This window comes from Mycteria americana, chromosome 13 (assembly GCF_035582795.1).
Source record: "Mycteria americana isolate JAX WOST 10 ecotype Jacksonville Zoo and Gardens chromosome 13, USCA_MyAme_1.0, whole genome shotgun sequence".
NCBI classification, from domain to species: Eukaryota; Metazoa; Chordata; class Aves; order Ciconiiformes; family Ciconiidae; genus Mycteria; species Mycteria americana.
In genome coordinates this window covers 6,410,606-6,435,660 of record NC_134377.1, presented here as the reverse complement: position 1 = coordinate 6,435,660, position 25,055 = coordinate 6,410,606, and the positions used below count along the sequence as shown (strand labels likewise).

Sequence of the window (25,055 nt, the reverse complement as noted above, 5' to 3'; positions counted from 1 at the left end):
CTCTCATGCTTTCATGGTAGAAGATTTTTATGCTGGCTACAACATAAGAATGTCTGACTCCCCAGCAAAAACTTCATTTGAGTGCTGTCAGTCAGTATGTCTGAAGCAGTGAAATTACCATCTCACAAAATGTGGTAAAGTGCTGAGAATTTTATTACAGACGCTCACTCTTTCCACATCCTTATTCTTTAATGCCAACTATTCTCTCTTTCTCTACAAACACAAAAGCAATACAGGCTTTCTGGTATCGTTGGTGTGTTTTTCACTCTTACTTTGTGTGACCTGTTACATCTGAGAAACATTAAGATGTTTGCTTGTATGGCACACGTGAAAAGAGGCTGCTCTGCAACAGATGGACGCAAAAACAAGCCGTGTTTACTTTCAGCAATTTCCCATCCCTGGGCACTGCTCTTGTTTTACACTGGCTCTTGTTTTACACTGTTTGTTTTACACTGGGCACCACCCGGTAGCACAAACCCCAAGAACGGGCAGTGGGAAACAGCAGTTGGGCCACCCCGGTCCCCTCGCTGCCCTTCTGGGGTTTCTCAGCACCGCACTGGCCCCGGCAGCACCGCCTGCCCTGCTCTCCTCTGGAGGCTGGTACAAATATCCATTGTAAATATTCCTTTTCCACGGTATCTCACAATTCTGCGTACGACACCCTGTTCCTCGCGGTTCTTTCCGTTTATACGCTTATTCCCAGGCTTTCTTGGGTTTTGGGAAGACCTGGCCAGCAGCCCCCAGCGCACCGCTGCCCCGCCGAACCGCTTTTCCCGTGGGCGCAGCCTTCACCCGGCCTTTTTCACGGAGAAGCGAAGAAACCGCATTCGGAAAGACCTGGAGGTGCCTATCGCGGCCCTCGGGGGCTGCCGCTCTCCCGGGGGCGGCCGCGCCGCGGACATCTTGTCGGAGGCTGCCTGGAGGACTACAATCCCCAGCATGCCCCGCGGCCGGCCGGGGGGGCGGGGCCTGTCGCGCCGTGAAGGTTGGTGTCGCGCCTTCAAGATGGCGGCGCCCAAGGGCGGCTCGGGCCTGGACTCGGACTCGGACAGCAGCGGCGAGGCGGCAGCGCGGTTCCGGGAGGCCGCCTGGGACTGCGCTGCGCAGGCGGCGGCGGCGGCGCCGGTGGTGCCGGTGCCGGTGCGGGCGGAGCCGCGCGGCGGTGAGGGTCGGCGGCCAGCTAGGCTCTGCTCTCTCGCCGCAGTGGCGGCGTGTCGTGTCCTGCCCTCCCCTCCCCGCCGGTCTGGGCCGGGCCCCTCCGCAGCTCCTCCTGCCCCGGGGGAGCGGTGGTCAGGCGGGGGCACCTCTCTGCCGCGGTGCCGGTGTCAGAGCCGGGCCGCTTCGGGAGCCGCCGGCGCCCAGGGGAGCCGAGGCGGGGCTCTGGGAGGGGGACCCGGCCCGGCCCTCCGGCGGCGAGCTGTGCGGTGGCGATGCGCGGCCTCCTGCCGGGGCCAGACCCCTTCTCGGGCAGGTTGTCTCCTCCAGCCTGGCCGATGGGAAGCTTCCCTTTCCCCTCATACCTGTTTTCCCCCGAAGGTGGGCGTAGATTGTATTTCAAGCATGATTCTTCATGCTATAAAATCACATGTGCCAGAAGGGGGATTAAAGAGGTCCTGGTCACAGGTCTTTTAAACTTGCCTTTACTTCTTCCTCTGTTAGGTGGCTTTAAAAAGGATTGGTTACAGCCTGCTCAGCCTAGCCTAAGGTATTTTTGCTTCTGGTTTCAGACTTATGTTTCACTGAAGAAAAAATTAATGTATGTTGTATTTGTGCTACTTACAGATAATGCCTTGTGATACTTCCTACTGGAAGGGCCTATTCTGTTTTGGGAATCAGTCCAACCATAATCTGAAATAGTGCTTAAATCTGAGAAAGCTAATAGGTTTTTAAAGTATGTTTCTCATCCCTCTAGCAGCGGGGGAATGTAGAAGTTGAAAACTTACTGCTGCTATCAGTTACAGCACTAGTTCCAAGTGTCACAAATCACCCAACTCTGCACGTGTCCATGAAGGAATTAGTAGAGTTACATATAAAAAAATATTTTTCTTCAAAAAACGTTGCAACTGGAAAGGCAAACACTTGTCAGCTGGAAAGCAACACCTGAATTTAGGAGCCTTGCAATGGAGGTGATGCTGTCCTATCTCAGTTTGCAGCATTTCTGTAGGCTCAGTTTCAAAGGCTGTCAGCCAGGCAACTTAATAAAATCCCCTCTCCTGGGACAGGTTTTGCATGAATTGTGGCAACATACACAGGACCTACGTGCAAGAGAAAGGATGTCTTGAAATAATCTATTTGCTTTTGTAGGCTATTTCAATGAGAAAAATCATCCAATTACTAACTATGATGGAGATGGCTAAATAATGTTTAGCGCTGTCTTGAGAACTGAACTGTTACTGCTGAGCTATTTTCCATCTTTCTTAGCAGTCTTCTCTATCAAGTATGAATTGATTGCTAGAGGGTAGGAGATTTTACAGTCCCTTATCTCCTGTTTGGGCAAGAGCACCAGATGTTATTGGCCTTGAAAGAGATAATAATTATTCTTATTTTAAACAGGCGTGAGGTGAACGGTCATGATGATGGAAATGAGCTACAGACGACACCAGAGTTCAGAGCACACGTTGCGAAGAAACTGGGAGCAATGCTAGACAGGTATTGGCAAGCAATACTAAAAAAAGTTTGTTCTATGGGTCAAGTACACTGATGCTTTTGTGTGCTAAAACCAGGAAATTCAAGATCTGAGTGCAGCCTGGATATGGAGGAGAAGTTGTTTCTCTTCTTGTCTCCTTCATTCCTGTAGTTAATACAGACTTCCAATATTCTGTGAACTAACCTGGCCCATGTGCCGTGTCCTTCTGTTAAAGAGTCCTTGTGCATTTGCCTCTATGGTGAATGGGTTTTGGGGAGGAAAAAGTAGAATTTGGGTGCCTTAGTACTTTCATCATTTAAAGGCCAGCATGAGAATCTTTCATTTATTCTTGCAGCCTAAACCAATATCTGATTCAGGGTTGTGCTGGTAGTATGCCTCTGACGGGGCTGCTGCTGTCTATTTATTGTGTAAATATGGCCCTGGAGAACTGTAATTCCTGGTGTCTAGAGTTGGCTTTAGAAACGCTGCTTTTAAGTCATTGTTGTGGCATGCGCTGCTAAGGAGAGAAGGCGTGGTCTGCTCTAAAAGCAGGGAGGTGAGACGGCTTCACTAAGAAAAAAAAAGTAAGAAGTTATGTAACATCTCCCTATAGTCTTGTTTCTTAGAAATACACAACTTTAGCTCAGTTTGCACAAACCTGTCTTAAGATCTGACTATGGTTTTCTGTTTAGTTTCATCACTGTCTTGAAGGACTCATCGGGACCTTCACAAACTTCTGTGCAACACTCTGACTCTGCAGATGATGGTGAGTTCTAGTCACAGCCATTGTGGCTGTTTTGTGACATTGTTAGTTAAATGATGACAAGTGGGATGGATCCTGTCCATTGCCAGTTGTACACCCAACTGACTAATAAGCATTTGCAATAGAAGAATTCCTGTTAGCATCCTTGAAGGCTGTTACTTTGAAGCTGTGATCTCTGTGCCCTAACTCCTCTCATAGAGTCCCAAATAATTTCTATCAAGCATCATAGCAATACAATAACAGCAGTGAGGCTTCCCAGGGAGATTGCTGTTGATTGCTTTCACCTCTGCTTTATATCGTTGCTAAAATTCCCTTTTACATATTTTAGGTTTTCGCCTCTTCTCTTCCTCTGTCCCAGGAGACTGTGGGAGATTGGAGCCTTGCCCTGCAGCAAGGAGGAGACAGCCATCTAGCTCCAGGTGAGGTGTTGTCAGCTGCTTTGCTCCTGAAGTACTATTGCATCCCACATTTCAGAGGCAGCTGGGACTCTCGCAAGGGAATAGGAAGCTGAAGAGCTTGGGAAGTGTGTATTTATGACTTCTATATTCGACTAGAGCAGATTTTTTTGTTTGTTTCTTTTTTTAGTGCTGGGGAACTAGAAATGTTTGTGGGAAATGTTCTTTCTCCTCCTAGTATGTGTAAAGAACACCTCAGCCTTCAAACTAGTTAAATGCTAACTTGTATTGGAGTCCTAGAGCCACTGGGTGTTTATCAGGTGTTCTCATCTTAGATTACTCTGCTGTTTGTGCTTTGGGTGAATTCAAGGCAAAAGTGTAACATAACTTCTTTTCCTTTGGTTACTTTTCCAGTGACATGGATAGTGACCAAGAGTGGCAAAAGTACCAGGAGGCTGCTGTGTCAGCCGCAGACATTCTGAAGCAAAGTGCTTTTCCTGCACTGTCCCAGGATTCCAGCCGGGATCAGAGTCAGGGTTATGTAGAGCACAGCCAGAAAAAAAAGAAGAAAAAGAAAATTAGGGAAGAGAACAATATTCGAGAGAAAATAATAGACCCAGCAGAGTGTGACCAGAGGAGCAAAGATTTGCCACGGTTGGTGTCTGCAAATGGACAGCATGAGAGACAGGACAGCAATCATACAGAGAACTCAGTGTTGCCAGGAGCTGTGAAGAAGAAAAAGAAGAAGAAAAAAAGAGAATGAAGATTTTGCTCTGCAAACGGCAGGTGATTATGATGGATGAAGGATGCTGGGAAAAAAAAAAACCACCTAACAAAAAGAGTTGCTGCACATGAGGGAAAATTAATTGGCGAAGCTTCTGTTCTAAAAGCTCAGTGGCCTGAGAGTCTAATTAAGTGACTTCCTATGTTGTTGGCGTCCCCTGGGGAAGGGAACATTATTCTCCTAGCACAGCAGTTATCTATGCTGCTGCTTATGCAGACCTAGAGTAAAAGGATTAAATACTGTGCGCAGACTTGCGTGACAGAGGGATATAATCATAGCTGCATCCCTCCTGGTCTGTTCCTTCACATCATGAAACCAAATCTTGTGTCCTGGAGAAAGTATATGATGAATTGAATTTGGTTTACATGGCAACAGGTGATGAACTCCTTGTTCTCTTTGTCTCCTTCTAGACGCCTACTAAGAATAACTCCGGCCTGTGGGAGACTCATTTATCAAAAGCATCCTGTCAGATATCAGGGCCCCCTTATTTTTTTTTTTTTCCTGTGATCATCATAACAATCTGTTGTTGAAACCTGCCACGTTACTAATCCCTCTGTAATCTGCACCTCTCCAGGGCCCCTGCATATAAACAGACTGTGCAGTGAGCTTATTTCAGCGTTGTTATAAATAGGTAGTTCTGTTCAAGTTGTGTCCTTTGAAATTTTTTTCATGTATAGTTTTTTTATGGCATTTGTTGTTATTAAATTCTACTACACTATTAGTCTTATTTAATTTGGCAGGTTTTGTACAACAGTGGCTTTCTTGCTATATTCAGATGGCTCCCCCAGCAGAGATATAGATGGCTCAAGATGGCTCTTTAGTTGCTTGGTGATCGGCACCATGAGATTGCTACAGGAAGGACTTAAGCCTAACTTTAAAGTCACTGCGTTTCAGCCCTTATTTTGGTTGATTATGACTTTTGTCTCTCTGAAATACAGTGGGGTTTGGTAGTTTTCAGTATGGCTCTTAGTCCGTTTATACTTCAGCTTCAGTATTTCAGGAAATTACCTGTTATTTGAAAAATACTACTCTTCTGTTTTTAAGATTGTTGGGTTTCAGTAGCTCTAACTCATTTGCCCTATTCAGGAGACCAGAAAGCCAGATTAAAGAAACCGAAATAGTGAACTGTTGCCCTTTGAGCGTGGGAAAACCCAAGATGTTTTCTTTCTTACTGTAAGATCCTTGCTGTTTTTTAATCAAGAAAACACAGTTGGCATCCAAAAATGGAAAGGTGAAGTAGAAAATTGGCTTGTAACCTAACTGAATGTACCAGTTGAAGTTACTTGTCTTATGGCCAGTTAAAACTTCAGTATACTGAAGCTAGCACCTGGGGTTTCAAATGCATAGTGGTCTAAAAATTATCTTTTGACTTGTTTTATGGTGATTATTTTTATGCTAACTGGAAGTTATATGTATTTGCAAATGATGCACATGGGAGATTAGGAACCAATTCTAGGATAAAATTCCTCAGAGAATCTGCTTACTGAAATTAGTCTCTGATGGTTGATAGCATCTAGAGGAAGATCATATCATACAAACTGTAAGGGACATCTGGAATTTTGAAATTTCCAGATATGATAACTGATAAGTTTGCTGTTGGGCTTTTTCTTCTTTAATTCTCCCTTATATCTCAACCTTTTAAGAGTCTTGAGCACTTTCTAGTCTCAAGGATTTTCATCCATTTCACAGTTGAAAGAATAGCTCTGTTTCGGTCACAATGACAAAAACATGTTAATTAGGGCTTTCTTCATGTCTGGCTAGTGACATATCAGTGATGCGAAGGTTGAAAGTAAATAGAGAAGAGAGCAATAATTAGAAGAGGAATTGTATAAGTAGATCCTTAGGGCTAAAAACCTTCACTTAGTGCAAGTAAGACTCTTAGACCCCAGGGTAATTATTTGCATATCAAGAACTACAGAATCTAGCCTGCAGGGAAGCTAAGAATGAACCGTGTTCCGTAAAATGAATCCAAGCTGACATCTTTATAGAGAACAACTGAAGGAACCGCTGCTCTTTGTGGAGCATGGGAACCTTCCAGGTGTTGTGCAGTGTCAGAGAGCTGTGGAGAATGCCATCCCCCGGCTCATGCAGCAAGATGCAGGAGATGAGAATCCACGTGGTTAAGGCAGAGAACTGGAATCTCCTTGCTGCTGTTAAACTTTAATTTCTGCATTTAAAACAAAGCAGAGCTATATCAAAAATAACCAAGCCATTTCCACTAGGATAGCATGATTTTAGAGCAGGTCATTTTTAACTGAGAATGTTTGGTATTTTTGTAGTTAATTAAAGGATTTGTAGCTTGTAGTCAGTGATCCCATACTGACAGGTTTGTGCGAAGCCATTCCTGAGTCTGTTTCTTGGTGATTTTCGTTGCAGTCAGGAACCAGGTTCTCTCACTCTTACTTCCAAGATACTGTTATTTCTCATAGTTCCCATTGGTGCTTTTTTACAGTAAAGGAGGTGTTTTAAAGATGGTGTTCCTTCTTTGGCAGCTCAGCTTTGCTCTTTCCTGCATGGCTTAGTCTGGTGTTGGCAGGTTTGTCCAGGCCCAGCTTGATGAAGGCTGAGCAGCATGAAAGTCCCATCCATGCCCTGGCATTTTTGCCATATTGCATTCACATCCCTATCTTGATGGGATTCCTTCTTGGGCAGCCACAAAAGGATGTCTGGTCATTCTAGGCTGGCTCATGGGGTTTGGGTTTGCTTGGTTTTTTGGGGGGCAGTGGATTTTAGCAGTGCCAGCATCATCTTTCCATGGCTTCTGTCTTGAGCCTGAGACATCTTCTCTCACGGAGGCAGCTGACTAAGGGATTTGTATGAGGCAGTAGGGGTTGGAGGCTGGCTGAGCGCGCGCAGCAGCCTTTCCTTCCTGTGGATGGCAAACAGTTGGAGTTGCACCTGACAGGTTGGTCATGGCAGTTACCCTTGAGCTAGCTGTCTTGATTACTGAGTGGAGGATGCCATCTGTGTGGAGATGAAGGTCTCGATGACATTGTGAGTGGATGGCAGCAGCTGACTGTGGCTGTTGGCGGAGTCAGAGCTTTGGTACAGCACCAGGCTGCTGGAGGACACTGTCAAAGGCACAGGCAGAAGTTCAGTACAAATTCTCACTGCAGTCCCCTTATGTGTGCACACACTTGCATTTCCAGCATGACTAAAACTTCCTGGCATAGGGGCATAACTCCTTTTCTATTTTGTGTGCCATTTTATAACTAACTCAAGTACAAAGTTAGCCTGAAAGCATTGATGGCGTCAGGGAGTTCAGATTTGAGGATGCTAGTTGATTGTTAGTGTCCTAGTTCTTCGCTTAGAACTGGGAAGATCCAACTGGAGTCTCTTCATGAGGGAGTCTTGGGCTTTTCAGCCTTGAAAACTGCCTGCAGGATTAGCTATGCATGGACACTGATTTTTTTGTCAGTATTTTTAAGGCTATTTTCCTTTCTAGATTCTGAAGAAAGGTCCCATTTCCACAGTCTGTCCTTACACAGCCTGCACAGACTGTGCTCTGAACCTTTTCTTTGTACCAGCTTTTCAAACCCCCCAAGACACTGGTAGAGCCCTCTTAGAGAATGGTGAGCCCCAGTTACTATTTTCTATTTGGGTTTTACAGTGTTGGCAAGAGAAATGGCAGTATGAGGTTTAAGATAGTAGTGGCTGCTGCTCTTACCAGCAGGGCTGGAGGTGAGGCGAGGGCCTGGCTGAAGGTGCTGGATGGTTGTGTCTTGGTTCTGTAAATGTATTGTTGGCGCCTGTGACACTGGCGTATGCATCCCAGACTCTGTGTGAGTCTCTGAGTCAGATGTGAATGCCTAGAGAAAAGAAAGTTAACAGTGCCTGGTTTCTACATCCCTTCTAACAGGCACGAGAGAAGAGAGAGCAGGTGCTGTTTCCAAGGAGATTAAATCCTCCTTGATGATGCAGTGAAGAGCTTGCTCTAATGCCTCCAGTATCGCAGCTGGTACCAGCAAGGTGAGGAGATAAGAAAGATCATCCTGCTGGGATGGCATAGACCACACACCCAAAAACTCTTTGACAAGCAAGGAGCTACCTGCAGACTGGTGCAGTTCTAAGGTGGGGGATCAAAGGCATGTGCTAAAGGCTGTTACCTGTTTAGTTGGTGTCAGGTTAGTCAGGGCGCTGAGATTGGCTGTATCTGTTATCACCATGGTTTGTGGTAAGAGGCCTGTATGTGTGTATTGGGCCACTTCAGACTTGGGGCCGTAGAGAGCTGTGCATGAAAGAAAACAAGATCATGTGGATGCTGGAGCTTTGCACTAGAATAGTTTGGCTGAGTTGTTCTCCTCATGCATGTGGACCTGCTGTCTGTCTCTGAAACAGTGGGAGTGGAGGGATAGGGAGATGAATGCAAGAGAAAAATAATTTCATAATTAAAGCAATAATAATAGAAAAGGAAAATAGTGCTGCAAGCCCAAGGACCCAGCAAGTGCTCCAGAACAGAGCCTTTATTTTTTGGTTTGCTTGAGCAAATGAGTTCACATTCTTACCGTGAGGGTTCTGTATCTGGGCCATGGTAGCCATGAAGGGGCTCTGGTTGATGTGGCTCTGGACCTGCTGCATGAGGGGCTGCTGGTAGGATGGGTGCAGTTGCTGGGAGAACTGGACGGGCTGCAGGGTAGTGAGGCTGCTCCCCATGCTGTTTATTACAGGTACGCTCTGGGGCTGGGTTGAGGCCAGGCCTGAAAAACAAGGACTGATGACAGTAGTGTCCCACACTATGGGAGGAGTGTGGCTGCTCTGCAATAGGGGCGTCTGGAATAGTCATCGTGGCAGGCCTGTCGTTGCAGGGTGATTTTTGGATCCTGCTTTTCAGGTGTTCTGTTTGTTATCTGTGATTATGAATAGATTTCATGCCTGTGAAAATGAAGTGGGAGTGTGCAAAATGTACAATGCAGACAGGTACCATCAAACCACCTCTGACTTCCTGTGTTTGTTCCTGTGTACATCCTTGTGTACTGGTATAGGTCACTTTCCAGTTTAGTGATAACCTGATACGGATTTCCACTGAGGAGGCCTTGCTCAGAAGTAAACTCAGCATCATCTCACATCCAGTTCATATTAGTCTTTTTTTTAATGAAGCTGTTGGCAACAGAGAGAACTATGCTGTAGCTGTCCAGCCACATGGAACAGAGTTTAAGCTCATTTTGCTTGGGCTGCTAAATTATGGATTTGAACCAATGAGAAAGAGATAAAAGGCTTCACACCTTACTACCCTTTTCCCACAACTGTCCAGACCCTGTTCCTGTAAATCAGCAAGTCTTTCCAGCACGGGGAGATTTCCACTACGTGGAAATCTCCAATTTTGTTTGTTTGTTTGCACAAAATTAGAATTCATATCATAATCTTGGGTATAAATGAGGAAATGGAAATTAGTTCACAGCTGTCACCATGGAACAAAATAAGGCCTCTTTCTCCCTGGGAAGAAAGTATAAGAGGAGAGTATACATTTTATTTTCCTTTATCTAATGAGATGCACTTTGGCAGTAGACTAGTCTTGGAATGAAAAGAAATCTCATACAAGTCCAGAAAAGCTGTCAAAGTGAAAAATATAAAAAAATAGTAATTACTGCTGTGGGTTCCAAAGGCATATGCTGCTCTTTGCAGAACATAGAACAGGATGTTTTGTCTTTCACGCACTATGAACATGCTTCAATTTTCATAGTTTTAAGGAATTATTACATTTATATTTGGGAAGATGCAGAGCAGCAAAACAAAACATTGGCATAGGAATAGATTGCAAAAGTTCCCTTGCTCTTAAGATGTGGGTTTGTGTGTAACTTAATTCTAACATGAATAAGGAACATCTGTCCCTTAATTCCATTGGTACTTGTAAGTAGTGCTGCTGAAGATCCTTACTGTTTGTGAAAACTTCCCCAGGTTCGTATCACTGCCAACTTAGTACCTTTGTCTCTGAAAATGAGGCAGGTAATTCTAACAATTATAAGTAGCTCTTTATCTGAATCCTGACGAGCAGAGTCATTACAGAACACTACTCACCTATCACCAGGGTGGAGGCACCTGTGTTGGTGAATGCTGGTGCTAGGGATGAGGTCTCACCAGCTCCAATTGCCATTACACCTGGCAGTGATGCCATGATAAGGTTCTGAGTTTGCTGGCTCAGTGCATGTGGATTTTGCTCTAGGCTGTGCAAGGCAGTCAGGGTGCTGACAGGAGGGAGAGTTCCTCCAGGAGCTGAGACCTGTGTGAAAGGAGGACCATAAAAATGCCATCTGCATAAGGTTGAGTATGGCGAGTCCCAAAGCTGTGATAAATGTCCTTCTCCCTCTTCCTGCTTGGTCTGACCACTTGCTAACTAGAAAGACTTCACATTTGCTTGTCTGCAGTTTCCCTGTTCTCATCAATTAACTAGCAAAGGTCAACTGTTGAAATACTAAGAGTAAATCCTTGCTGTTTTAATTCTTTCACATTTAAGAAATGATAAGGGTTTTACAAACAAGAATGAGATTAGTCCCACTGTATTCTCTGTAGGGAAAGTTTATCTTCTGTTTTACAGCTGAGGGTAGAAGATGATGCTCAGAGACATTAAGAGGCTCAGGTAATTTTACATAGTAATTTTTGCTGCAGAGTTCAGCACAGAATCCAGGAGTTCCTCCTTTCTTGTTCACCTTTTCCTCTGAGAAATGCCTGTAATTTCCCTTTCTCCCAGCAAGTGTCTCTTAGTGGCCAGTGAGTTTTCAGATTGAGATTTTAAAGGAGTTACTGAAAAGTTTCCTTAGACCTTTTTCTCATACAGTATGTTCTTCAGGCTGCATTACCTGGCAGTTTCCTGCTGTTAGAGAGGAAACGTACCTGTTAGATAGAACAGGACTGTTCTGTGCTTGGGTGTCTTGTTCATTCAGTGTGTCCTTGAGTCATTGAGAAATTTAATAACTTGGCTGTTTTCTCAGCCTCTAAAATGAACCACGTAACCTGTGTCTGTGCTCTAATGGGGTTTTGAGTTTGCAAGGCCCTTTGGAGACCTGTAGTTGAAGTACTGTGGAACAGCAAAATAGCATTCTAATAATTTGGCTGATAAAGTTCAATGCTTTACATTATACTTTTTTTTTTCTCCCCTCAGACAAAAAGCTGTAAGGAATCTTTATTAGGAGTAAGCACCAACAGGTTAAACAGTGGGACAAATCACTTTGATATCAATTTTAAAGACAGCTGTAGAAGATTTTTAGCACCTCATGAAAGACTTTTTTTCTTCAGGAAGAGACCAGAAAGCCAGCAAAGTGAGTGACTGACGAGATTTAAATCATATATAGTGAACTTAACTTTGCCTCAGGACAGTAGGCACTAATGCAAACTTCTGCCAACTGTTTCCCTGCAAGAAAGGGAGCAATGTGCAAACTGAAAACGATCAGTCATGTAGTTCTAGTGCTTCATTGCTAAATGTGGGAAAAGGTGTCGTCAAATCTCAAAAGGAAATTTGCTTTGAGAAGGCAGATTGCTACAATCTAGATATCCAGTAAATGTCTCAATGGTATGTGCTGCATACAGGCTGTTGGACTTAATTTTTACAGGTAAGATAGATCTAAGTATGGGTCTCTGTTCTGTTAATCCCATTGGTGTCTGATCAACTATCTTGAGATGTGTAGAGTTCAAATGAGGGTTGGAGATGAGATTACAAGAATCTCACTGGGGAAGGGAGGAGAGAACAGGGTTTCCTGCAAAGAAGGAAATCATGTCATACCTTGAGTTCTGTTTTTTCAGAATAGACTGTTTTGATTGCTCGTAAGGAAATGGCTATACTTCTTGCTTTCATGCTCTGATATCTGCCCTCACCAGCAGTCTAGAGGGCACATATATCTCAGGACTGCTCATGTTGCATGGTCAGTGCAAAGTGGCTATGTAATATCTCTATAAGAAGGTGGTTTTAAGAGTATTCTAGGAAAAACTACTTCTGAATAGTCCATATTGTGACCACAGGCAGAAGACCTGACATCCTCCAGTCACCAGAACTTAAGTATACATCACTTACCAGCTTAGTGTCTGTGCTCAGTAGGTTCTGGCTGGGCTCCAGTCCAGGGGGAGAAACCTGATGCAGGATGGTTTGGGTGGTCACCATGGAGCTGTTCCCATGGTGGTTGCTGCTGGAGGACTCTGCCTCGCTGACTGGTTGCTGGTTGTACCTCACTCCTGCATCACAACAGGAAGGAAACTGGTTGTCAAAAATGAGAAACTGAGAAACTTCGGCAAGTGCTAAATTCAGTTTCCTTTGCAGGGGCTTGCCTTTAGATGTTTGAGGCAGAGACAAGGAGGGTAGTAGGGGAACCAGGAGAACAGGCATTCTTGCCACCCTGCCCTGGTTTTCCCCTGTAACTTGATGCAACTGCTTCCTCAAATACTGATTTTAAGGTATGGCTGTGTGTGCTGCACAGAGCAAGCAGGGTTCACTAGAAACCACCCCTCTGGATGTGGGTGTAGAGAGGAGAGTCTCAGTGAGATCATGTCTTCCCAGAGTGAGAGCAATTACCAGCTCCAGCCTATGAAGGTGAAAAAGCTCTGCTCTTTTTGGATGGAGAATGACCTTTCCTGATGCCTGAAAACTCAGTCATAGAGTCTGGTGGTGCTGATATATATTGGAAAGAGTAGGAGGCACACACATGAGTGAAATGATACAGAACTGGCTTGTGATGGCAGCCAGTGGATGACTCCTTGAAAGGGGATTACTGTCTGCCAGCCGTGAGGGAGTGCAGGATGTCAAAGAGTAAGCGAGGAGATTTGGCTGGAAGTTTTGTTACTGAACTTTGTCACCCTTGCGATTCTAGCCACTCTCCTCACTCGGAGACATGGTCTCTTTGTCACCGGTGCTCTTCCCTTGTAGCAAGTCTGCTTTTTCTATTTGTAGATGCACCTCCTAAAGGGCTGGACTTGGGAGACAGTTTTGGTGACTGAGTTTGGGTAGGTTCACTGGTGTCTCTTTCAGATCTCCCTCTAGTTGTTTCTTACCGTGAACTTTGCTGGGTGAGAGAGCAGATGGTGGCTGGAGGGAGGAAGAGTTGTGAGGAGTTAGAGGAGGAGCAGGGGTAGGCTGTGGTCCGCTGAAGGTGTCCATGGCCAGCTTGTGCCGGAAAGCCTCCTCCTTCCTGCGGTTGGCAAACCAGTTGTAAACTCTGACCTCTGTCACCAGGTTCGAGCCCAGTCCCTGGGCCTGAGATGGGGAAACACCTCTCTGAATACACTCTGCTCTGTTGGGGGAAAGCACAAGAAGAGCCTTGCTGAGCTGGGCTTAGTCAGAGGGACAGAGTAAGTGTGCAGCCCCAAAGTGGCTCTGGTCTGGCATGCTGTGTGGAAGGATCCTGCCAGATACAGCAAGACGTGAGGCATTACTGATCCTTTGTGGACAGTGAATGCTCAGTTGTGGCATTTCATTCAAACGTGGCTGGTGTCAGTGGTGACATCCACTGCTGTACTGTTAGCCTGCCTCTTGTAGGTGCTAGCAAACACCAAGGCCCTGCTGTGCCCCTCTTCCTCAAAGCCAGACACCCATCTTTACCTGTTGCACTCTTCCACCAGTGCCTCTCTCTCTTCTTTGCTGGGGTTTTTCTGTCTCTCATAGGCTTGGAACAGGATCTGTTGTGAGGCAGGACCCCACTTAAAGCGGTTTCTTCTTCCCTTCTTGGTGGGCAGGTCATCTCCCATGGGCTCCTCTGTCAGGATACCCTGGCCAGCATGTGTGAATTCTGCAGGCACAAAGGGGCAAGGGAATTTGCTCTCTGGAAGCATTACCAATGGTTCCGTCTATTCGGGTGCCTAGCAGGCCCAATGCAGCTTACCCTTGGAGAGTATCTCATACAAGACAGAGGGTTGACTCTAAATGGGGTGGAAATAAAGTTCCATAATCTGCTAAGACTGATAAGATGTTCCTAGCAGGACCATATTGACCTTTCTCTTGCATGCATTGCATCTCTGCTCCCACCTTGGAGTAGTGAAAGCAAGTGCAGCTGAGTTCAGAGTAAGCATGACTGGAGTCCTGCTTTCCAAAACCATCCAAAGGCCAAATGTCCCATTTTACTTGCAACCCACCAATACAAAATTAAGTTAGACAGATTCCAGACAGGCTCATGAATGTAGAAGTACATGCTGCAGGGATGGGTTCCCAGTGCGTGCCTGTAATGAAGGGGCTTAGAGAGTGTGAGGTGATAACCCACAGTGGTTTTTCGCAGTGAGTACAGCAGCCTGCTGCTTTTTGCAGCTAGAGGAACTGTTGCTTTAGCTGAAATTGCAAAAGTGTAGTTCTCGGGCAGAAATTCTGTCTCTGTCATCTGTCCGCTACACTGCTGTAGTCTGAGGATGGGTGTAGAACTCTAATTGCAAATGGAGAGTATTAGTTTGCCTCTCTTTAGCCAAACAGAGCATGGGGTGGGTGACTGCAGGCTGCTTCGTGAGGGAATGCTTTTCCATGTACTGTTTGGTTCACCTCGCCACTGAATACTGACCTAGGCTTCTCTAAGCTTCCTGCTAAAAGTGTCTTTTCCTTCCATTTTTCCTTGATAAAAATAGAGAGTAAGGATTAGCAAGGGAGAGCAGAGGCCTTTATGAAACTGAGATAGGAGGACAGTTGTTGCCATACTTACGCTGGGCCACCTCTCGCTGCTTGCGGACATACCAGGTGTAGAGGGCTGCCCTTTTTTGGGTCTTCATGGGAGTGCCCTTGTTGAGGTGTTGTGAGAGGTGAGATTGGTTCAGACCAGTAGTGTCCACCACCTCACGCTGAGGGATGTTGTGCTGCTGGAGGTAGGATTTCACCATCTTTGCTACTCGCCAGGGATCCTCTCTGGAAGGAGCAGAAAACACGTTTTGGGAGAGAGAGGTCTAACACCTGCACTCAGCAGACCTGGATTCCAAAGAAGTGCACTAGTACCTCCTGAGGTGCACCTTGCATGTCAGTCCTCACCATTGCATTTGGTGAGGCCAGAGTGTTAACTGGCTGCATAAGGGAAAGCTGTTCCTCAATGTGGTATCTTGTTCAGTTTTGACTGCATTCAGGGTAAAAACTGCATGGTATTAGAAATGAAGTGCAAAGGATGTAGTACTAGCTTCCTTTAAACTGTTCTCTGTAGGCACTTTGATCTCCCCTTAGAACGGGACTCTGGTTATCAAGGGAATTTCCCAATACATGGCCATAGTCTTTGCTGTCTGTGCTCATTTGGATACAAGGTTTTGGCCTGTTCTGTCTAGGCAATTGTCATCTGTAAATGATAGAAAGTGCTGATCAGTGACATGAGCAAGGGATGGACCTTTATGCTGGAAAGTAATGTGAATGTGAAGCATTTTTGCTGCTAGTGAGAAATGGTATGAGGAGGGAAGTGATGTTGCATTTCAGTATTCAGTTGGATGTTTTATGACTACAGATCTTTTTCAGAGTTGACATCTCTCTTCCCTTTCCCTACATAGCTTTTCTTCTCTATCCCCCTTTCTTTAAGGCATGGGTGCTTGGGGCAGATGTACTTAATTTTCCAAGACAGATTCACTGTGATGTGAGGCTGAACCTAGCTCATGCCCTGATTCTGGTCCAGGTTGGGTTGCCTTGCAGTGATTCAAGAAATGAAAACAGGCTTTCATCATACTGTCACGTGACAGCTATGTATGCATATGTATACACCAAGCCATCCAGGATTATGTTCTTGCACATCTGCTACGTGTTATTCAAACACACTGATTCACATCTAGATCCACTCAAGCTTCTAAATGCAATAACGAACAACAGGCAAACCACTAATTCCTCATATCATACCCCAACCACCCTCTGTTGGGGTAACAGCTGAGGGAACAGACCTATTTGAGACCTACTCACAAAACTTGAGAAGCTAATCTGATTCAGGATTTCATAATGAATGTGACTCTCTGATTTTTAGGATCTCTGATTAGAATATCCATGAAGGTTCCTAAGGAAAATAGAGAAAACATGACTCTGACTTCTTTGGGTGTATTGATTTTACCAGAGCTGAAAATCACAGTAGAAATAGAAAGACGTGAAACCAGGCAGTCTAGATCTCTCTACAGAAAAACCTTTGGTTCAGTTTTAACAAAGAGCATCCTTCTGTGTTTTCTATGTGAAATGTCTGGTGGAAATGGCTTGTGTGCTGTAGAAATACACTAGTGTCACATCCAACACCAGCATCAAAGGAGCAACGGGGGGAAAAAGGTACCTAGGATTGTGCAGAAACTGTCACAAGAACACACAGGTCTGAGCAACAGGCAACAACCCTACTGTTCATTGCTTTGTTGACTCAGGAGGTTGCCAGAGGCTGCAAAGTGATAAGGAGGACAAAGTCCACACCTGTTCTCTCAGTGCAAACACCCTTATCTCTGTTCCCCTGCAGCCTCTCTCCCAGTGGCTGGATAGTCCAAGGAGCAAGCTCCGCTGCAGTTAAAGTGTGACAGAAGCAGTGTCAGTTACAGCTTTCTGAAGAACCTGCTTTCTTAAAATAGGAACATTTATTTCTCTTACGATGGGACGCTTGCTATAGAGGCTTCTATTTTCTAGCTTCTTCCCTTAGCCATCTTTGTCTTTCAAAAGCCTCAAATTGGGCTGAACTTACAAAAGGTTTTCTTTCATCAGTGTGGTTTTTTTTTTTTTCTTCTGCTTTCCAAACCTAGGACCAATCTCCTCCCTTTGTATTTGTGATAGTCTAGTCAGCACCTGCACCCTGAATTCATTACACAAGTCCCTACACAAAGAAGAGGCTCCAACTTGGAACCTCTGGTCTCTTAGATTTGAGTTCTGGCTCAGGTGGGAAGAGGAAGGACTGTGTTACCACTGATGGAAACCTCTGTTACATGTTGATTTCCCTCCTGCACTCTAATCATGAGCCACTTTTGTCTCCCCTGTCGAAATCTTTACTTCTTTGTGGTAGGAATACAGCAAGAAGTATCTGTGAGTCTTCTCACAGTGGTTAAAGCCCTGTGGTTTTTCTGTCTTCTTTTGAGACAAAGCAGGGAACTTTGTGAGGCAAAACAGTGCAGGGGAATCTTAGTACAGTTTGATTTCATAGGACAGTTGTATGAAATCCTAGCTACTCTGTACATTGTCAAAGCAAAGGCTGTAATATCAATGCAGCAATTCCTTTAGGCCCAAGGCTGCATCACAGAACAAGTGATAGCAGTTGGTCAGCTGAACCCTTACATGAACCATTGCCCAAATACATAGTTCCACCTGCAGAGCCTTCACCATTGACTAAGACATCATAAGTTGAAACCTTTGCTCTTTCACTGGCGGTAAGACTGTCATTTACTGTCAGAGGGTAGGATTTCACCCTAAACCTAGTTCTCCTGTTTGTAAATGCACTAAAATCTCAATTGCTTCAGTGAGTCAGAACTGTGGAAATGGGTCTGCCTTGCTCAAGCTCTCCTACTCTCCAAGCCTGTTTTCTGCTTTTTAGCTTCCCTTTCTCCCCAGATGCAAGTTGTGTCCCCATTCCTCTCTTGTTCTCCAAGGTCTAATCTCTGTCTCCAAATTCTTCTCACACAGTTAATTTTTACTTCCTTCTTCCTAAGTCTTGCTCTCCTGCTGTCAGTTGCTATTGCTGTCTGAGCATAGCCCCTCTCCCTGGCTCATCTCAACCACAGGGGCCTGGGTCCTCTCTCCATGCCAGCTTCCCATTTTCTTAGTTCTGAGGTCACTTTTTAAGGGCGTTTTCACCTCCCTTTTGTTACCTGAACAATAAGTAACCCAGGTAGTTAGTTATAAACTCAAAGGGAACAAGAGGCTGGTTGATAATTTATAGCAACATCTCAAATTTAAATGGAAAGTAAATATCAAGTTGTTAGCATTAAAGAAAACCCATTCCAGAGAGCTGGAGATGTAACATTCAGGGGACCTTCTCCCTCCTTCACTCTTCCTGACTTTTCTCTTTCTTTTTCCTTTGTTCCTTTCTTTCCCCTCCTCTTCCTCATTCTCTCTGTCTCGTCTTTCCTTCTTTCCTGTTCTCAGATTCTCAGGCAAGAGGCGCCTTCATTTCCCTGAGGTGGGTTCTGAATTGCTGCTTTGCACCAGACCTTGCTTAAACAGAGGTTCAGAGCTGTGAAGTACTCAGGACCATCCTCTGGCCCTTTCCTCTGGAGCCTGCTAGACAACCCTCACTGATGTCAGTGCACAGCCTGGAGCCGGGCTAGGCAGAGAGCAGGGAAGGTAAGACCATCCCAGCAGGGTTCCTTTCTGTTGAACTTGGCCTGGTTTGCCTCATCTTGGTTTATATGTGGAAATGAAAGGGGTGTGGCAGCTTCATCTCCAGATTCCCCAGCTAGAGCCGTTCTAAGATGCTGCTTACATGGGGAAAAGACTGAACCTTTATCATTATATCTTTGTTTTCTTTTTTCCTCATGGAAAACATGCTTTTGTCCCTGCCTCCAGGGGAAATCTGTTGCTTATCTCAATTTCTCTCTTTCCTAATGGAATTTCACCCCTTGCCCTACAGGTGAATTGTTGCTATACCTCTCTCCATTTGCTGTACCTGCGGTAGTATGATCTGTCCCTTCCCCCAGGGTAGCCTCTCTCTTGCTTCCTACTCTGGGGAGTATCTGGGAATTACTCCATGCAGCTCCATCTCCCTACTGAGTTATTTAATCTTTATCATAGATGCAATTTGTTTTCTGTGTGGAGTGATATGGAAAGTATGTTTTTATTCAAACTGTAAGTCTATGGAAGATCAGTGAGACAGATTAAGGGACAAAATGGAATGATGTTAATTCCTCACTAGAGAAACCTTTGTCTGAACTGTCTTTAGCAGTTTTTTCTGTAGGGACAAAATCTAATCAATACCCACAGGTGCACCCAGTCATGTGGGTGTATCTTCTCTACATGCTGTTCTACTCAGCTTTGACTAGTGCTTTCCAAACTGGTTTCAACTTTAGTGGTCCTGTGAGGACATACTTGGTCTCTTGGTGCTGTCATTTTTTTTTCCTTTCCAGTACCTGGAAAGTCTAGTAACAGACACTTTCCTGATTCTACTTTATAAGCAATGGCTGCAGTTACCACAGAGACTTTCTTGTATCACTAATAGCTGCCCACAAGTCAATCTCTCTGTTAAAATGTGGTCTACAGTATTAGACCAGGAATTGTTAATAATGCCCAAAGAGGCTTCTGCCTAAAGGCAGAAGTGCCTCCATCTGGTTTCTGAATTTGAAATCCTTGGGTAGATGCTGAAATAGCTTTGCAAGCATTGAAGTTTTACTGGGAATCCCTGGGCATGGAGATTCTTGCCTGCCTTCCTTTTAATAATTGCTGGGAGTAATTTCTATTATAGACTGTTCTGCCCTGTCTTACAATACTTATAATACTCTTAAGGATATTACCTTTAGGCATCTATTAATGGAAAGGTTTGTTCTTAAAAACAAAAAAAAGTTTATTAGTAGGTAATGACTGCTTACATATTATCAAACCCTGATACTGGTTCAGATGCTTCGAATAGATTCTCAGGCATACAGTTGCGCTTTTTTAAATCTTTGACCAGAAATTTGAAACATGTCAATACAGACTTACTACTATTTTCATTTTACCTTAATTAATTTTGATCTGTTGTATTCCTCTCTGAGTATACTTGTAATTTTTTGCTGAAACTGAGGCTTCTGGTCCCCTCATGCTGTCCTCAACAGCAGAAGTGAATTGCCCTATCCAGTGATACGGGGGACTGAGGTAAAAAAACTCTGATGTTTCAGAATACAGCTTTGCAATTAAGACCCAGTATGAGGCTTAGGAGATCCTTGTTCTTGCCCACTCCTCTCTGCACTATCTTAGGGTTTTAGGTAAGTCATCGAATCTCTCTGTACCTCAGTTCCCATTTGTTAAATGGGAATGCTGCTCAACTGACTGTCTAGAGAGAGATGTGAGACTGTCCATCGGAAAGCATTAATATCACAGGCTTGCAAGAGAGGTAAGACTGTTGTGCTGAGGCTGGTAGTAAGCTCCTAGAAAGGCAGAGAGGATCAGAAACCAGAATACATGCTGAACTGAGGGTGCCAGGAAGGAATTCCCTCCATCCGTGTGTCTGTTCTTAGATCACAGCAGATGGCACTTCAGTCCTGCTTCACCTATTCATTACAGAAAATGGGACAAAGCCAGGTGCTCTTCTTCAGCTTCCATGGCTTCCTTTGTGGAGAGATACCTGATAAACCATCAGAAGTTAATGATCAAAAAGCTTATCAGGGTCTTTTCATCTATAAATTTATAAGACAAAAGAGAAATAATAAAGCCATTGGATAATTAGTAACTAGCCAGGGCCCGCCCGGTGCCACTGGGCTCAAACTACCCCAAGACCTGTACGCAGACTCACGAAGATGAGAAGGAGACAAGGATGAGGGGAAGAAAAAGAGTGGAAGGGAGAGAGAGAATTAGCCAATATGACAACAAAATGTGAGGAATAGCAGCAGAGACAAAAATGAGAAGAGAAGGGAAATATGTAAAAAGAATGGGAAAGAGGTAAAGGGAACAGAGGAGACTAAAAGATGTGACAGAGCTGGGGGAAGAGATGAGGGATGTACTGGGCCAGAAAGAAGACTGAATTACTTGGAATGTTTTCCCCACCCAGGTAAGAGCTGATCCAGTGAATTTTCCTCTGTTGAGTACTGCAGAGTCATCAACTCCCCATCTGCCAGGGAGCTTTCTTCTCCTAAGTATTTACAGTGAATGCTCACTCTTGTCATGCTGTTTTTCTAGCTCTGGCCTTTTGTGGTGGGATTTGATGTTTGCTTCTTGTTGTTACATTTTATGTTAATTTCCTTTGCACATGAAAGGGAGTGATCAGAAAGCCCAAGAAATTCTCTAGATGGATTTTGGTTTTAGTGAAGATTTAAGTGCAGGATGTTGCTGCATCTTTTTGTCTTCTGTCAGCTTGTCATTTCAAAATACCCCCAAAACAGACGGGCAAGATTCTGCTTCTGTTGTGATAGATAGGTTGAATGGACCTGATCCTTGCTGGGACAAAACTCTTAGGTTGCCCACGGGAATTGTATCCCAACAAGAATTCCAAATGGGAATGCTGATTAATGTTTCTCTGAGTCTGTAATGAGGCTTATTGGTTTGGGGAACTCTTCCTGTCTTTTGATTTCAAAAATGCTTGTATGCAAAGGCAAATTTGTGTGGCAGTAAAACCTGTAATTGTTGCTGCATATGTACTTTGTAGTTGTGACAGGCAGTGGATGGTAGAATAGAGTGTTCTGTCCAGGTTTTAACCTCTGCATGTATTTGGTGTGTGCTCTTTCTACAAGAAAAATCCCCACTGAAGTCAGGAGAACTTTGCACTCACAAGAATGACAAGAACAAGTTCTCTTGGTTTGTCTTTGACCAATAATCTGTAGCAAAACCCAGTAAAATTAACAATATTAATCTCCTTAAATATAGTAGGGAAACATTACAACTTCACTTTACCGTACATCCTCAGGCAAATGTAGCACCAGTTAACAGTGACCAGGTATTTTTTCTTTATTTTTTTCTTCCTTCCCTGATGACTGAAATTGTGAATCCTATTAAAAATTTAAATCCAACATTCAGTCAGAGAGATGCAAGTTGTACAGGTCTTGGACTGTTCTGGAGCCTGATGATATAAGCCCTTCAAATATATTATCAGGCTCCATAGCTCCCTTCAGGCATTTTATGTGAGATGAAAGGAAAGTTTGAGCATTTATAAAGAATTTGGGGAGTGTTTCGGGGCTGCTAGTCCTGGCATGGATGAAGACTGCCTCTGTGCAGCTGGATCAACTGTGAATAGCAGGGACACTGAGTGGAAGGGGAAAGGAAAAGGGAGGGAAAAGGTAGAGGGAAGAGTGCAAGAAAGCAGCAAAGAGGAGCAGCAAATCTGTCCTTACTGTAATAGTCTTTCCACCACAGCCTTCTGGTGAGCAGCCTCCTCAGGGCTCAAGTTTTCCAGCTCCTTCATTATTGGAGGGGTAAATTCCTCCCCGTCATCAGAGGTTTCATCTTCCGATAACCTGGACTCCCCCATTCCGTTGGGGAGGCTGGGGATGTCGGGACAGGGCTCCCCTTTCTCTGTCTGGAGGGCATTGATAGCGTGCTGACTTTCACTCTGGAGCACGTAGGGTTCCACTTCACTCAGCGCCTTGATCAGGGTCTCCTTGGTTAGCCCCGACTCCAGCAGTGCTCCCAGCAGCTCCACTTGAAGATGACTCAGCTTCGAGACCATGGTCTTCGGGCTGGTGTCTCTTGGATTTGAATTTCAGGTTATCCTGCTTCCAGCTTCCCTACACCATGTTCCTGAGGTAACACGCCCGATTGTCAGGAGAGTGGGCACAGCACAGCCTCCCGTCTTTACGCCCCCCCCAAAAAAACAAAATACAAAATTGAGCTACTTCAGACCCCCCACGACTGTCCTGAGCCAGTGCTGATAAAGGGACCCTTGGCTATCTGTTTACATTGGAGCAATGTAAATTCTCCAAGGTTCATATTTATCTGTGTGCTTAGCAAGTTACTGAACTTTGGACTTCAGCACTGCAGCAGCAGTTCACAAAGTGCAGAGGGAGAGAAAGCAGGGGGAGGGGGAAAGGGAGGGAAGCAGAAGAGAGGAGAGTAAAATGAAGGGATAGAAGGTCTGCAGCATGGAAAAGTAAGCTATGGAAAGAAAACTAGGAAAATGAGGATGGAGAAGTGTGGCTTATTTCTGGCCCCATTAATTTTAGAGAAGGAAGGAGGTGGAGTACCCAAAAGGAAGAGGTGTGCTTGGCTGTGTGCTGTTCAAGGGAAGGTGCTGCTGTTGGAAGATTGCACAGCCTGCTCAGAGCTCTGGCAGTGGTGAGGTTTAGCCAGTCTCAGCCCCTGCCAAAGGCTTTGGGCTGAGAGAAAGCCACACTGACAGCTTCGCTAGCCTTTGTGCAACCCCCCAGCAGAGAAGTGTGACCGCTGGGTTTATATGAATGTTCCCAAGACTCACAGGATGTTCTGAAGCTCCAGCTGACTTCTGTGGCAGAGCATCAAGCGTTAAATGACTTTTTCACTTCTGCCTTTGGCTTGCTGGTATCTTGACATGCAGATGCTAGTACCTCCATTATAACTTGCTATGTTTATTGCTTAATTGATGAGCAGGAGCAGTGTACCTACATAATTCAGGGGATTACAGGGTTTGCCCCGCTCAGCTTGTGATTCAAGCACATGATAAAGAATAGCCCTGGGTGTTGGTTCATGCTGAAAGTCCCTGCCCTATCATCAATTGTCCCGCTGCTTCTGAGAAGTGCTCTGGGCAGGCTTGTGGTTACCATTTATCATCTACCTTCAGCCCCTCTTGATACCAGCCCTGCTCTAAGGTTCTGCTCCCACCTGTTGGGTGACTTCCTAAAACATGCTTGCTAGCTCGGCTGGAGTCGCTTAGTGCAGTTCTCAGGGAGTCCTTATGACTAAATTGCCTTTTCTGGTCTGAAAATATATGAATGAATCTATCTACTTTGAGTGGCTAAATTAATGCATAACTTGATGTGCACATGTGGACTTGATGCACGAGCATCTCATGGAAATGATTCCTTGTGTGATCAACAGGAGAAGGGTTTAACGCTTGTCTCAATGGAGGTTTCCTAGGGGCAGCTACTTGTCTCTCTTTATACACTCCCATGAAGCCTAAGCTAAGAGGAGCCTAGTAGGACCGTCCCCAAACTGAGTAATGTCCCAAGACAATGCTGCAGAGTGACCTTGGCCCCTGTTTTCCCTTTGTGGGCACCATTAGCCATGCTCTCCCGGCTCATGCGACAACATGCTAAGTCAGCAGCTGAAGGACAGAGCTCCTTTGCAGATTGAACCCCCTCCTCCCTCCAGGCACAGCAAGCTGCGGTGGGGCTGCTGGGCTGACCCTTTCAACCAGGACTGTTGTTAACTGCTAGCTTTTGTTTCAGGTGGCGTCTGCACCCAGGCTACCAGGTCCCCTCACTGCAGTGAGTTAAAAAAGCTCAGATGGATACAGAAGACTCTCCGTGTGTGGCTAAAAAGAAGTAACATTTGGAGTCCATGTAAAAACATTTAATGTAAGAAATTTTCATGTGAATGTTAATGTAAAAAGACACCTTTAGTTTTTAAAAATTTGTTTTTCATACTCTTAATAAAATGGTGAGCTTTTTTGGCATTATTATGTTGATGTTTTGACACAATTTCCATGCATTTTATTTTTTTACTACAGTTTTCCAATTTCCCACCCCCCCAAGGTAGACATGCCAACAATACTGGCTGATAACAGTATTTGTCAATTGTAATTACAGTATCCAACCATGACATATAGTTTCTGCATGATACGTCCTTATAATTCAAGGACTTTGCAAAGAGAGACAACAGATTGTGGGCCTCCTGCAATATGGGACAGAGAAGATTCTGTCATACTGTGTTACTTATTTCTGTCTTTCTTTGGCATTGTGATTTACCTAAACTAAGATGGAAAATATTACCATTGTTCTTGTTTAAAAGATTGTCCAATCTATGTTCTGTAAATATATATACCTGTTGAATGCTTGAGGGGGCATGGGGACACAGAC

The 25,055-nt window shown here is 44.8% G+C and overlaps 2 protein-coding genes across 5 annotated transcripts; one reads left to right on the top strand and one right to left on the bottom strand.

The window, feature by feature from the left end:
- The first annotated feature begins 1,001 nt into the window (after positions 1-1,001).
- On the top strand, positions 1,002-24,548 carry C13H12orf43 (chromosome 13 C12orf43 homolog). 4 transcript variants are annotated; one of them, XM_075516149.1, is made up of 7 exons: positions 1,002-1,162; positions 1,660-1,705; positions 2,554-2,649; positions 3,319-3,392; positions 3,718-3,808; positions 4,199-4,570; positions 24,426-24,548. In XM_075516149.1, the coding sequence occupies exons 1-6, from the start codon at positions 1,006-1,008 to the stop codon at positions 4,545-4,547; spliced, it is 813 nt and encodes a 270-aa protein (XP_075372264.1). In that variant the 5' UTR covers positions 1,002-1,005; the 3' UTR covers positions 4,548-4,570; positions 24,426-24,548. The 4 variants fall into 4 exon arrangements, with proteins under 4 accessions (XP_075372264.1, XP_075372265.1, XP_075372263.1 ...); XM_075516150.1 differs by lacking the exon at positions 24,426-24,548 and having other exon boundaries at positions 3,748-3,808; positions 4,199-5,213; XM_075516148.1 differs by lacking the exon at positions 24,426-24,548 and having other exon boundaries at positions 4,199-5,213.
- HNF1A (HNF1 homeobox A) lies at positions 6,814-22,949 on the bottom strand. The gene is made up of 10 exons (XM_075516159.1): positions 22,398-22,949; positions 15,170-15,369; positions 14,089-14,275; positions 13,542-13,780; positions 12,571-12,728; positions 10,584-10,785; positions 9,074-9,265; positions 8,675-8,796; positions 8,236-8,377; positions 6,814-7,639 (listed from the first exon to the last, which is right to left on the bottom strand). Exons 1-10 carry the CDS (start codon positions 22,730-22,732, stop codon positions 7,512-7,514), a joined length of 1,905 nt encoding a protein of 634 aa, XP_075372274.1. The 5' UTR covers positions 22,733-22,949; the 3' UTR covers positions 6,814-7,511.
- Positions 24,549-25,055: the final 507 nt, after the last annotated feature.

Coding starts and splice junctions, on each gene's coding strand:
- C13H12orf43 (XM_075516149.1), top strand. CDS start 1,006: ATGGCGGCGCCCAAGGGCGGCTCGGGCCTGGACTCGGACTCGGACAGC. Junction 1,163..1,659: donor GCGGGCGGAGCCGCGCGGCG/GTGAGGGTCGGC, acceptor TTCCTCTGTTAG/GTGGCTTTAAAAAGGATTGG. Junction 1,706..2,553: donor CCTGCTCAGCCTAGCCTAAG/GTATTTTTGCTT, acceptor TATTTTAAACAG/GCGTGAGGTGAACGGTCATG.
- HNF1A (XM_075516159.1), bottom strand. CDS start 22,732: ATGGTCTCGAAGCTGAGTCATCTTCAAGTGGAGCTGCTGGGAGCACTG. Junction 14,276..15,169: donor GCAGCGAGAGGTGGCCCAGC/GTAAGTATGGCA, acceptor TTGTGCCTGCAG/AATTCACACATGCTGGCCAG. Junction 9,266..10,583: donor TGCCTCCACCCTGGTGATAG/GTGAGTAGTGTT, acceptor CTTGTTTTTCAG/GCCTGGCCTCAACCCAGCCC.